At 42.6% G+C, this 12630-nt stretch overlaps 2 protein-coding genes across 2 annotated transcripts in view; one reads left to right on the forward strand and one right to left on the reverse strand.

Annotated features, from left to right (window-relative positions):
• Nucleotides 1-12630, reverse strand: part of grnb (granulin b) — a 269480-nt gene that overhangs the window by 115134 nt on the left and 141716 nt on the right. The gene's annotated exons all lie outside the window — the stretch shown is intronic.
• The window catches only part of LOC143102285 (integrin alpha-M-like), a 90133-nt gene that overhangs the window by 69095 nt on the left and 8408 nt on the right, over nucleotides 1-12630 (forward strand). The window contains exons 10-19 of the mRNA XM_076265777.1: nucleotides 224-303; nucleotides 2392-2515; nucleotides 2624-2751; nucleotides 2961-3107; nucleotides 3222-3452; nucleotides 3562-3695; nucleotides 5554-5699; nucleotides 9578-9732; nucleotides 11078-11209; nucleotides 12061-12134. Of these exons, the coding sequence (XP_076121892.1) occupies nucleotides 224-303; nucleotides 2392-2515; nucleotides 2624-2751; nucleotides 2961-3107; nucleotides 3222-3452; nucleotides 3562-3695; nucleotides 5554-5699; nucleotides 9578-9732; nucleotides 11078-11209; nucleotides 12061-12134 (1351 nt within the window). The remainder of the gene's footprint in view (nucleotides 1-223; nucleotides 304-2391; nucleotides 2516-2623; nucleotides 2752-2960; nucleotides 3108-3221; nucleotides 3453-3561; nucleotides 3696-5553; nucleotides 5700-9577; nucleotides 9733-11077; nucleotides 11210-12060; nucleotides 12135-12630) is intronic.

The following is a 12630-nucleotide window of genomic DNA, read 5'->3' on the forward strand; positions in this document are numbered from 1 at the left end:
TCGTGCTTTCTGCAAAAACTGAACGATTCAGGTAAAAATCTGGCCTTAGTAGACTTTCGAGGGCCCTGACAAGCCGAGATGGGCTATGAGACATACGTTCACACTCGGTATCATGTTTCAACACACTTTAGGTCAATGTCACACTGGAATTCTCTTTTAAACACTCTCACATGTTGGAACACAGCACACCACTCTCAATACTACTCTCTTCTTGTATCCCCAGGAACCCAAACCACTGGCGATGCCACAACGATGGAATTTGCCCAGAATGGATTCAGTGCAGCTCTTGTGTCAAGGCCCTCTGTACGTTGTATCTATTGCATTGTATATCAGTACCATTAAGTGTATCCACCTGATATTCATAGAAACCTTAATACATAAGTAAGGGATAATGGACGACAGCGTTCGGTTAGCAGAAAAAATAATGCCCTTGAGCTCCACGAGCGCAACAGTAGCAAGGCTGCTCACTGCTCCGGGTTAGTGTGTGCTTCACCACACTGTGTGCTCTGTGTGTTCACTAATTCACGGATGGGATAAATGCAGAGACCAAATTCCTTGTATACGCAAGTATGCTTGGCCTGTAAATCTGATTTACATTTACATATCATTGGAAAGCTTAGATTCCGCTCGTTCACGTGATGCTGTGTGATGTCTGTGTGACGAGTATTCCGCAAGCAATTTAGTTGAATCTGATCTTGAAATTTCATTGGGGCACAGCAATTAAAAGGGTCTGACACCTCTGCTGAGGTAAAACACAATTCCCATCCAGACGCATTTTTTAGGTGTCAAAAAGAAAACATGTCCAGGTAAAAGAGGACATTTGGTCACCTACAGATAAACTCATCTGTTAGGTATTTGATCGACCGGTTTGACACTTCAGCGTGAGAAAACGGGGGTGTGGCATGAGAGCGTGTGAAGCCAATCAAATGAGTGAGTCTCACGGCCAATGTGGGAGTTGGTATCCCTGCATTCCAGAGGGCACTGAAAAAAAAAATTAATGTAAAGGAAAACAATAGAACACTTTTTTGAACACTTTAACAATTTTTTTGTTTTGAGAAGTTTGCTATTTACAACTAGCCTGACAAGCCAGACCCACATCAAGATGTAGGGTCTGGGAACTCACCATCGGCAATGCTCAATCCGAGGGGCGGGATAAACGGTTGTCTTTTAAATTCCTTCATAGGATAGCGCAACAACCCATGAGTCCCATGTGTTTTCCCACCAGTGGAGCTAGTTGATCAAACTTTCGCCAAATTAAAAAACATAACTCCAGTCGCGGGCAAAGCAGATTCAAAGAACGCTGTTTACCAGCAGCATCCATCTTCTTTGTTTTCAAGTAGCAGGGAATTCACACGGAGTAAAATATAAATATATCATGACTGTAGAGGGAGCTCTACAGTCGCCAAAAACATCTAAACCTGCATAGTGTACCTGTGAGGGAAATTTGGTCTCTGCATTTATCCCAATCTTTGAATTAGTGAAACACACAGCACACAGTGAACACACAGTGAGGTGAAGCACACACTAATCCCGGTGCAGTGAGCTGCCTGCCTTCCCCGTGAGTTAAACTATTGATTTTTACCTTTCTCCAGTTCATCCAGCCTTTCTCCGAGTCTGGCGATAACACTTTTAGCTCCAGCCTAGCATAGATCATTTAATCGGATTAGACCATTAGCATCTCGCCTACTAGCATCATGTTTAAAAGTGACTAAGATTTCCGGTAATTTTCCTATTTAAAACTTATCTCCTCAAGTAAGAAAGTGTAATAAGACCAACGGAAAATGAAACTTATCGATTTTCTAGGCTGATTTGATTATGGAACTATACTCTCATTCAGGCGTAATAATCCAGTCACTAACCAATTCGTCTGCTGCAGCTCAACCTTGTTGCTGGAAGTTAGCCTATGGGGACTATTTTCAGGTGCTGCATGATTATCATTGTGCTGCTGTACCCATGGTGTTCCTTGATTATTACGCTGAGAGTATTGAATGAGAGTATAGTTCCATGTCAAATCAGCCTAGAAAATCACCACGTTTCATTTTCCGTTGGTCTTCTTACACTTTCTAACTTGAGAGGACATAAGTTTTAAATAGGAAAATTACCGGAAATCTTAGTCACCTTTAAAGGTGATGCTAGCAGGTGAGATGCTAATGGTCTAATCTGATTCAATCTATGCTAGCTGGAGCTAAAAGTAGTATCGCCAGACTCGGAGAACGGCTGAACTGGAAAAAGGTAAAAATCAATTGTTTAACTCAAGGTGAGTTGGAAAATTCCCCAAATGGTATCCCTTTAAATGTTGCATCAGTATAGGAAATTCAAGCTGTGCATGTATACAGTGTAGATCTGGATAAATATAACTTTTGTGCCTCTGTGACTTCTCTTCTCTGTTAGGAGAGGTTTCTAGTGAGTGTGGTTGGGGCAAATGAATGGAGAGGAGGGTATCAGGACATCCCTCTGTCCAGCATGAGGCCCAGCTTTAGGAGGGTTGATCAGGTCACTGCTAACAGTTATCTGGGTGAGACACTCAACACTCCCAAGGGGGTGATTATTGTTATTATCTTATGAGTGGCATGTGACACTGAATAAACAGCCGTGTTTAAAGAAGGTTTGTGCTGGTCTCCAGGCTACTCCATGGCCATAGCCAGCTCAGGAGGAGGGAACCACATAGTCATGGGGGCCCCCAGGTATGAACACAAGGGGCTGCTCATGATCTTCTTTTCTGGAAACACGCCACCAAAGACGTTCACACAGGTACTGAAGTCATCTAATGATACAATGATGCTGATGCTACTGTTACTATACGGGGATAACAACTGTTTACATGTAATCACCATCTTGCATTACACAGTATTATAATGCAGCATATAGGGAAAATATTGCATGATGATTTACACATAACCAACTTCATCAGAATGACCAGCTTCATCATAATTACCATCAACTATTTTTCTCTTGCTCAGTCTCAGATCGGGGCTTACTTTGGAGCAGAGGTGTGTGTGGTGGATTTGAACGGAGACTCCAACACTGATCTGATTCTGGCATCTGCCCCCATGCACACAGAGGGAGAGAGAGAGGGGAAAGTGTTTGTCTACAGCTTATCATATCAGGTGATAGGTAGCAGGCAATGGGACACTGTTTTTTGAGCTCAATTGGGACGCTGTCTTAACTTTTACAAAGAAAGTCTGTAGCACTTTTCCATTGAAGTATGTCTTTCCCTTTAGCACTACTACAACTTCTACAACACACCCACCAGTGTGCAGGACCCCGGCGTGTCCCTGCTGGGGCTGGCGGGTCAGAGGGGGAGGTTCGGCTCGTCTCTGGCCAGCCTGGCTGACCTGAACGGGGACGGGATCAGGGACGTGGCCGTGGGAGCTCCTCTGGAGGATAACGGACAGGGCAGTGTGTACATCTTCAACGGGAAGAGAGGAGGAATCAACCCCGCCTACTCACAGGTGAGAGAGAGAGAGAAGCAGATGCAGAGCCGACAGATAATGGATAGCTGTTCACTGCTGACTTGACTTGGTTTGAAACATAATAATATAATCATAACTTCAATTATAGAGAGTTGCTGGTTCGTCGGTGCGGTCCGGACTGCGGTTCTTTGGGCTGACCGTGGCCCAGTCTGCTTTGGACCAGAGTAGAGACGGACTGCCTGACATCGCAGTCGGGTCCAAAGGAGCGGTTCTGCTGCTCAGGTTCTCATATTATTAAAACACAACACACACACACACACACACACACACACACATTTAAAATGCAAATGGTGGAAGTAGTAGAGCTACACAATTTTCAATGTGAGTGTGTCAGGTGAAACCACCCATTGGTTCTCTTCTGCTCTCAACGAAGGCGGTCGCATTTTTCTCTCCCTCCCCTCCCCTTATCTTCCCTGCTGTGCTTCTTTGTCTCGTGTAGTTTACTGTCTTATACTTTGAGAGACTCTCTCTGCACTGCTCTCCAAACTAAAAAATCATGGATTTGATCAACTGGTCTCTCAACGCAATTGACACCATCTTCTCGACGAGAAGCTTGGATTCGGGGGAACCCGACTGCCCTGCCGGAATGTTCGCAGCTGGCTACTCGATGGACGCGTGGGAGATGTGGCGGGTCGTGTGCCTGGCGGCTCTTTCTGTGGAGGACATTGAAGATATCTACCTATTCGGAACCATGATAACAGGTCTTATGCTGATTGGATTAGGCATTGCCCTGGTTTATCGAGGAAATCTAAAAACGGCGACAGCTGTTCAAAGCCCCGTAAGGCTGCCCGTTATGATTGAAGCAGTGTGCAGAGCCGTCGTTACCCAGACTGGGACTATCAAGCAGTTGATGGATACCAGGATGGATCAGACGGATGCTAGGTTGGATACTAAGTTGGATAACATCATGGAGAAGCTCACTGTTTTACAAAGGCAATTGGATGGACTAAGAGGGTAGACGTGTAAATTGAATGCGGCTACCCGCCCCAAGACCAAACAACTACAATCTTATCTGCTTTTGTAGCCCCTTAACCAGCACTGGCCTTGGCCAAGGCCGCTGCTGGAAAACAACTCCCCCGGAAGAGCACTGCAGCGAGACGCTCTTGCATCCCTTTCCCCACCCCTCACAGAGACCTGCTGATTGTGGACTCTGACTGGGACATGACCAAGGCTGTCTCCATAGCAACTTGCTGTGTTATCGCTTTGACAATCCTGCGGACTGAGGCACTAAGACTTTTGGCACCAGGCGGAGCGCTTCACCAGGCCTACACATACATCTAACATATACAGACATGGTCACCCCCCCACTACCCCCCATCCCACGCCTTCGCCACTTTGTACCCCCAGTCTGTCAAGCGGGTCTGTGACCAGCGCCGAAATGGCTGCAGGACCAGATGGCTGCCTGCCTGCACTGGTATCCCTCCACCCCCCCACCCCCCTGTTGCAAGCCGTGTGTCTCTCATGTTGTGTAAAGTGTATGTGCTAATGTTGCTGAGGTGTTTTTTTCCTGTTCCCAAACTGTACTCCCCACAGGAGCATAGTCTGGGGGTTGCTTTTTTCCTCCTCCCCTCTCCTCATGTTATGCTGTATTTCCCCCCCTTTTTGATGGCGGCGCTTGTGTGGCGGCCGTGGAGATCTTGTGCAGGAGTACCTGCATGGAGAAGACCAAATCAAATTCCTAGTATCTCTGTATACATGGCAAAATAAAGTTGAATTGAATTAGGAGGGGACCAAAATGTCATAAGGGACCTCTTTTTTACTAGCTGGGATTTTGTTGTCCTAATAACGGTTGCTTTACAAGACACAAACACACAAACACTCAAACACTCGGGTACAAAGGAGTGGTTTTGCTGCTTAGGTTCTCATATTGCCTTAATTCATGTTTCATTTAGCAAAAAGGTACTTTTTAGTTGTAGCATTTAATGGCAGGGGGTGGGATTCCCACACCCTTTAAAATGTGTTTAAAAAGAGATTATTTTATTTGTTTTTTTTTCTTTCTGCCAATTGATTATCCTCAAAGTGTACCTTGTGTGCAATATTGGTGCTGATGGTGTTATTAATGAAATGTCTTCTGTTACAGGTCAAGGCCTATCGTGTCTATAGCTACAAGTGTTACATTTGAACCATCCAAAATCCCCAACTCCATTTACGACTGTACGAGTCCTCAACAGAATGAAGCCACTGTGTGCTTCAGCATGACTAAGGTCACTAAAGATAACTTGACAGGTACAAAACCTTGGCCTCTGGGTCCACTTTCAATGATTTACAAAACACTGGCTGTAGTGATGCAAATACGTAGATTAAGTAAAGACTTATGGAAAGTGTGCATGTCTAATACGCATGTCTTCTTCTCCTCCTTCTCTGGGCCCTCAGCTCTCTCATTTCACCGCTACTGACTCCCTCACCATCACTGACATCATTACTAAGTCCAACTCCTCATCGTGTCAGCTTGACCCTGCCCCCACCCCTCTACTTAAAGCCTGCTCCACATCCCTGTCTGAACCCATTACATTGATTGTTAACACCTGCCTCAACTCTGGTGTGGTGCCTGCTGCCCTAAAGACTGCTGCAGTTACACCCATTCTCAAAAAACCTGACTCCGACCCCACATCACTAATAAACTACTGCCCTATCTCCAACATCCCCTTCCTGGCCAAGGTACTGGAAAGAGTGGTGGCCTCACAACTACACACCTTTCTTAACCACCACGACCTGTATGAGCCCTTTCAATCTGGCTTCCGCTCATGTCACAGTACAGAGACTGCCCTTCTACGCATAGTTAACGACCTCCTCCTGTCTGCTGACTCTGGTTCACTTAACATTCTCATTCTTCTTGACCTTAGTGCTGCTTTCGATACCATCTCCCGTCTGTCTGCTATTGGTGTTTCTGGCACAGCCCTCAATTGGTTTCAGTCATACCTCACCAACAGAAAGCAGTTTGTAACACTTGGTCCACATTAGTCCCCCAAGTCCCCTGTCACTCGTGGTGTCCCCCAGAGTTCTGTACTTGGGCCTCTCCTCTTTCTCATATACATCCTCCCTCTTGGCCAGATTATTCGCAGCCACGGTCTCAACTTCCACTGCTATGCAGATGACATCCAACTCTATCTTACCACTCCCTCTCCCTCTGACCCCCCACCACGCTCCCTCACTGAATGCCTCTCTGACTTAAAATTATGGATGCAAAACAATTTTCTCAAGCTCAACACAGACAAAACCAAAATTCTGCTGATTGGCCCTAAAAGCATCCTCACCAAATCTCCCCATCTCACTCTCAGCATTGATGGCTCATCTGTCCACTCCACCTCTGTTGTTTAAAAACCTTGGCATTCAGCTTGACTCCACCCTTAGCTTTGATCCTCATATCAAATCACTCACTAAGATTGCTTTTTTTCACCTCCGTAACATTGCACGCCTCCGACCCTTCCTCTCTGCTAGTGATGCACAGACTTTGGTTCACTCTTTCATTATGTCCCGTTTAGATTACTGCAACTCACTTTTCCTTGGTCTCCCCACTAAAACCCTTCAAAAACTACAATATATATTCAAAACTCTGCAGCTAGGCTCCTCACCCATACCAGACAATCAGCACACATCACCCCCATTCTCCATCAACTCCATTGGCTACCAGTTCCGTCCCGGATCAAATACAAAGTACTACTACTCACCTTCAAAGCCCTCCACAACCTTGCTCCCCCCTACATCTGCGACCTCCTGACCCCTTACACTCCTTCCCGCTCACTTAGATCCTCTGACCAAAACCTCTTGGCTATCCCCCGCTCCAGACTCTCCACCCTGGGTGGCAGGTCCTTCAGTGCCTTGGCCCCCAAACTCTGGAACTCCCTCCCCCAACCCCTTTGTGCCTGTCCTTTTCTTCCTTTCTTCAAAGCACATCTCAAGACCTTTCTGTTTAATGATCACTTCTCCTCCACACCCAACACATAGTCCCTACAGATAACTTGTCTTTGTTGTATTGTTTTGTTTGTTTGTTATTGTATTTCCCTGCCTTTGTCTCTGTTGTATTGTTTGTTATTGTGTTTCCCTGCCTTCCTACTATGTAAAGCGACCTTGGGTTTGAGAAAGGCGCTATATAAAATAAACATATTATTATTATTATTATTATTATTATTATAATAATAATCTGCTTTGCATCCGTTTAATAGCGATTTTTATTTAGCCTATGGCCTGTCAAAATAATCTTAGCATCACAGCGCAAATTAATTCAGAATTCAGAAAATTACAGTGCATGGCAAGAAAGAAAGTAAGTCCAAATTCACCCATTCTTTTCAGTTGAAATACTCACAATCGCTGAATAGCCTACTCATCACACGGACACATGTATCACATCACATGAAAGAGCTTTGTCTCAGCTTTTAAACGATGTCAGCCGCTAATTGCTGTGGTGAACGATTCGCGAGAAAAGTAAATAATATGATTAAATTTAATCATAACGTCTACATAAGGTTCTTCGCCCATCTACCCATTCAACTCGGTGGGATACTTCACAAACCCTCCGTTCAACACATGACCATATATCAGAATAAACAGAAGACCTTACCGAACACAAAGGTGTAAAGCAGTCCCCTGTACAGTAAGCTGTTGTAGAGTATTCTGGTTAAATTAAAAATGTAATTTGCAGCAAGGTCTACATTCATGTCTCCAATTTTGGTCTTTAGGTTTCAAAATGTGTTCAAATCGTTCTACATGATTTCATAACAGGTCAAATACAAAATAAATGTAACAAATATTGCCTAGATATAGGTAAATATTAAAATCAGAGGATATACAGCTGACTAAGAGTTTGTGAAAGTAGCCTTAATGATCAAAAAATGTTAAGCATGCATCTAGGCTATTTGAGTTTCTTAAAGCTGAGCTGTGCTTAAACTGTTCAATACATGATTTCTTAACAGGCCAAATATAAATATTAAATATAGCCTATATATATGTAAATATTAGATGATCAAATGATTTACAGTTCTATGTAATATGTCATGTTTCATTTTTTTATAATATTTCATGCAGTGATGCAGGTCTACTGCTGTGAATAGGTTAAATACAACTTTGATCATTTTTATAGCCTACTATTTCACCATATGCCCCTAAAATGGTGAAATTCCAAGCCTGGGCCTCACTGTTGATTATTAACTGGGGTGATATTAAATCATGAATATGAAAACTGACATGTTTTTATGGTCTTGGTCTCTACTCCTAAAGGACTCGGTCTCGACTCGGACTTGCTTCCTCAAAGATTCTGTCTTGACTCGGACTCGACTGTATTTGAAAACCAACGGACTCGGTCTCGACCCTTCAAAGACTCAGACTCGGCATAGGCTCAGGCTCATCCCCATCACTACAACTATGTTCTTTACTCATAAAACGAAGTACACCAGGAGTTTATTTAAATAACACTTGCCTGATGGATTCTACTCTCTGCTATATCTACCGCTGCGTTGACGTTACTTCTGTGATTTGGGAAAAGCCCATAAAAGTCCTGGCAGGAAGCATGCATAAGAATATAGATCAAGGAATGCACTAATATTTTGTTCGTAGTATCAGTTTGCAACAATTATTAGTTAACACTAAGTTGTAAACACAACAAAAAAAATATTGAAAAGTGGATATACCAAAAAACGTTGATGTAATCACTTCCTGCCAGGACTTTTACAGGCTTTTCCCAAATCACTGAAGTAACGTTGACGCAGCGGTAGATAGCAGCAGAGTAGAAGCTATCAGGCAAGTGTTATTTAAATAAACTCCTGGTGTACTTACAAACTTTCCAATACCTCGTTTTATGAGTAAAGAACATAGTTGTACTACTGTAGAAGTTTCATACCATTCTGGGGATTATTAGTGGGGTCATTTATGAGATACTAAGTTGGTTCCATTAGCGCCTGCAGAAAGTCATTAGTTTCTGACAGCGCTACTCGACCAGGGTTCGACCAAGGGAAAACAGGTTCTGGGAGGGTGTTTGGCTTGGGGTCATGGTGCAAAGGACCCTAGAGTGAAATTACTCCGAACCAACGCTTTAAGTCATACAAGAAAAAGAGCTTAAACATTTGTTGAAAACAGTGTACTAAGATATTGAGCATTCTTTTTTTTTCCAGGACTGAAGGCAAAACTCAACTACACACTGAGCCTAGATTTTGTCCGTCAAAATTTCCGTGCCTTCTTCACAGTTGGAGGGACAGACAGGACGGAAAACAAAGAGGTCACAGTGTCTCTGAACAGAAACTGTTTTGAACACTCTTTCTTTGTACAGGTGAGTCTACAGGGAGTGTTATTTATTACCCTAGCAATGATTACCTGCAGTCAATGTGACATAATCTTACAGTAAGAATGTGTATACTTTTAGACATTTCTACCCTCTCAAAGGGATAAAGGCTAGCCTTGGTGAACCCAGACAACCCTGTTGTCATTTGCTCTGCAAGTCAGTCTGGAAAGTTTCCCATTGACGTCCATTTCGGAATCACCAAAATCCTAGAACAGTGTTCCCTCTAGAATTCCAATTCCAGGCCAGTCCAAAAAAATAAACCTAGTGGTAAGACTGAATATCAGAAGATATTACATATTACATTGGAATACATTGTAACAAAAACTAGAAAATCTTTCTTAACCTCTATTTACACACAACACAATGGCTTTTTGACTAATTACTTACACCTAAGGCATTTTTTTAAACTAAGGCTTAGACTCATATAATCTATAGGCTAGCTTAATTTGGACCTATAGCCTAATAAGAATAACACGTGGGTCCAGGGGTGTTTCCCCCAGGACTTAAAAAAATGTGGTTGCTAATCACACAATTGTACCGCAATTTGAGAGAGATAGGCCCATCTTATGTCTGCCTCACGTCATATTACCCCATGCAATAAACCACATGCCACTGCTTGACTAAATGAAAAACATACTGAACATGGACATTGTCATAATTCATGTTGACAATGGAGAAAACGTTTAGCCTACTTCTGACAGAAATGACGTTTTCTGTCAACATGTTGTAGAAACAACCACGGCCTTTACTTGGTGAACAGAATTGCAAATCATCTCCTTTACTTTCTTTGGTTATAGCAAAGTCCTTTAAGGCAAGTCCCTCCACTCGGCGGCAATATTGCAACGCTTTTTGGGCACTCATCGGGCATCCTATGCGACAGAAATGCGCATGCGCAAGGCTTCACGACACCAATCTTGCTCCAGCGGCGAACACATAATTGGCACGATGTCTTCACAACACACCATATGATTGGCTCAATGTATTCACATCACACCACATGATTGGCTCAATGTATTCACATGTCAACGTTTTGCCGAGGAAGAGGTTGGATATGTGTAGACAACGGCCATATTGGCGTTACATGCATTTCTATGGAGGATTTTTTGAGTGCTGTGTCTCCTCATTAGAAAGTCTCTGGTTATAGTCTGAGATTCACATTAAAGGATACTTCCGGTATTTAACACTTTCAGTTGCACAGTTTTTCAAATTTCAAATTTCCTAACACAATTCTGTTTTTTGTCAGGATTCACTCAGACTAGGTAAATGCTTTACTCACAAAGTATTATTACCTTCATCATACACTCACCCACAGTGATCCTTTGTCTTCTCCCAGTGCTCCCCAGAGGATGTTGTTAAACCTGTGGACGTCCGGGTGGCCTTCTCCTTCCAGGGGCTTCCTATCCCATCTGCAGACCAGCTGACACCAAAGCTGTCCAGCAGTTCCCCCATTACCAAAGATGACAAGGTACGAGTCTCTGCAATGGGCCAGGATAGGGGATAATGTTCATTAGGACTGCATCTCAACTCATGATTCATATTTTGTATTACTATGACCAAAATACATAGGAACAACTAGGTATATTGCAATACTGATTCTGATCTTAATATCTCAGTCTTGATACTGATTTGGATCTTGATATCTTAACATCACAGCAACTCACACAGGTGACCATATAAGGAAACTTACACAGGTGACTATATACAGTAAGGAAACTCACACAGGTGACTCTATAAGGAAACTTACACAGGTGACTATATACAGTAAGGAAACTTACACAGGTGACTCTATAAGGAAACTTACACAGGTGACTATATACAGTAAGGAAACTCACACAGGTGACTCTATAAGGAAACTTACACAGGTGACTATATACAGTAAGGAAACTTACACAGGTGACTCTATAAGGAACCTCACACAGGTGACTCTATAAGGAAACTTACACAGGTGACTCTATAAGGCACCTCACACAGGTGACTCTATAAGGAAACTTACACAGGTGACTCTATGAGAAAATCTTGAAATGATCACCACCATCTTTCCTGATCTGTACACAATTTCGTCTAAACCACAGATTTGTTCTTAACTTACAACTTATAGTTCTTAACTATAAAATCAGACCTGTTCAGTCTTGTACAGTACGTATTTCTTCCAAAAACTTGTTTGTAGCCATATAGTTGTTCTATTAAGATGTGTTATCTTTTCATGGACTACTTCACAAATATTGAAAGCACTTTAAAATGATCTACAGTATGTACTCTGCCTTCAATTTTAGGCTAGTCTAATCTATTTATATAATGTCTGTCTTTGTGTTCTAGTTAAACTTTGAAATTGACTGTGGAGAGGACAACAAGTGTATTGATGAAATCCATATCAACTTCAACTTCTCTGGGTAAGCCATCCAAGCACACCATTGGACTGTCCTGTTTAATCTTCAATTAGCATCCAAAAATATATTAGAATAATCGGTAACACTTTACTTGACGGGTGAGTTTATAACACATTCATAGCAGCTGTCATAAACTGCACATGAAGCACTTATGACTGTTTCATGAGACATGAACATTTATACTAAACCTTTCATGAATGAAGACAGAACGACAACAACTTGTCAAAATAAAAGTCCAACAATCACAAAGCAGCACTGCCATTTTTGTTCCAAACTTCTTACCTGATCACGTCACATCTGAGTCAATGGGCTACTCCAGTTCCAAAATGACAGAACATAGTCAAGCAAATCATTTTTGTTTCATAAAAAAGTATTTGTTTAACAATGTAACTTTTGCAGATGATTTCTTATCTTTTGCTACTGGGAATGTCCAACCATTCCAGGTTAAACAAATACGGGTTAGCTGAATGTAGGCTACCTACAGTAGTGTTAAACTCAG

This window comes from Alosa pseudoharengus, unplaced genomic scaffold, assembly GCF_046254945.1.
Source record: "Alosa pseudoharengus isolate Yale_2024_CS ecotype anadromous, Long Island Sound unplaced genomic scaffold, YU_APseudo_1.1 YU_APseudo_1.1_scf_4, whole genome shotgun sequence".
Taxonomy (NCBI): Eukaryota; Metazoa; Chordata; class Actinopteri; order Clupeiformes; family Clupeidae; genus Alosa; species Alosa pseudoharengus.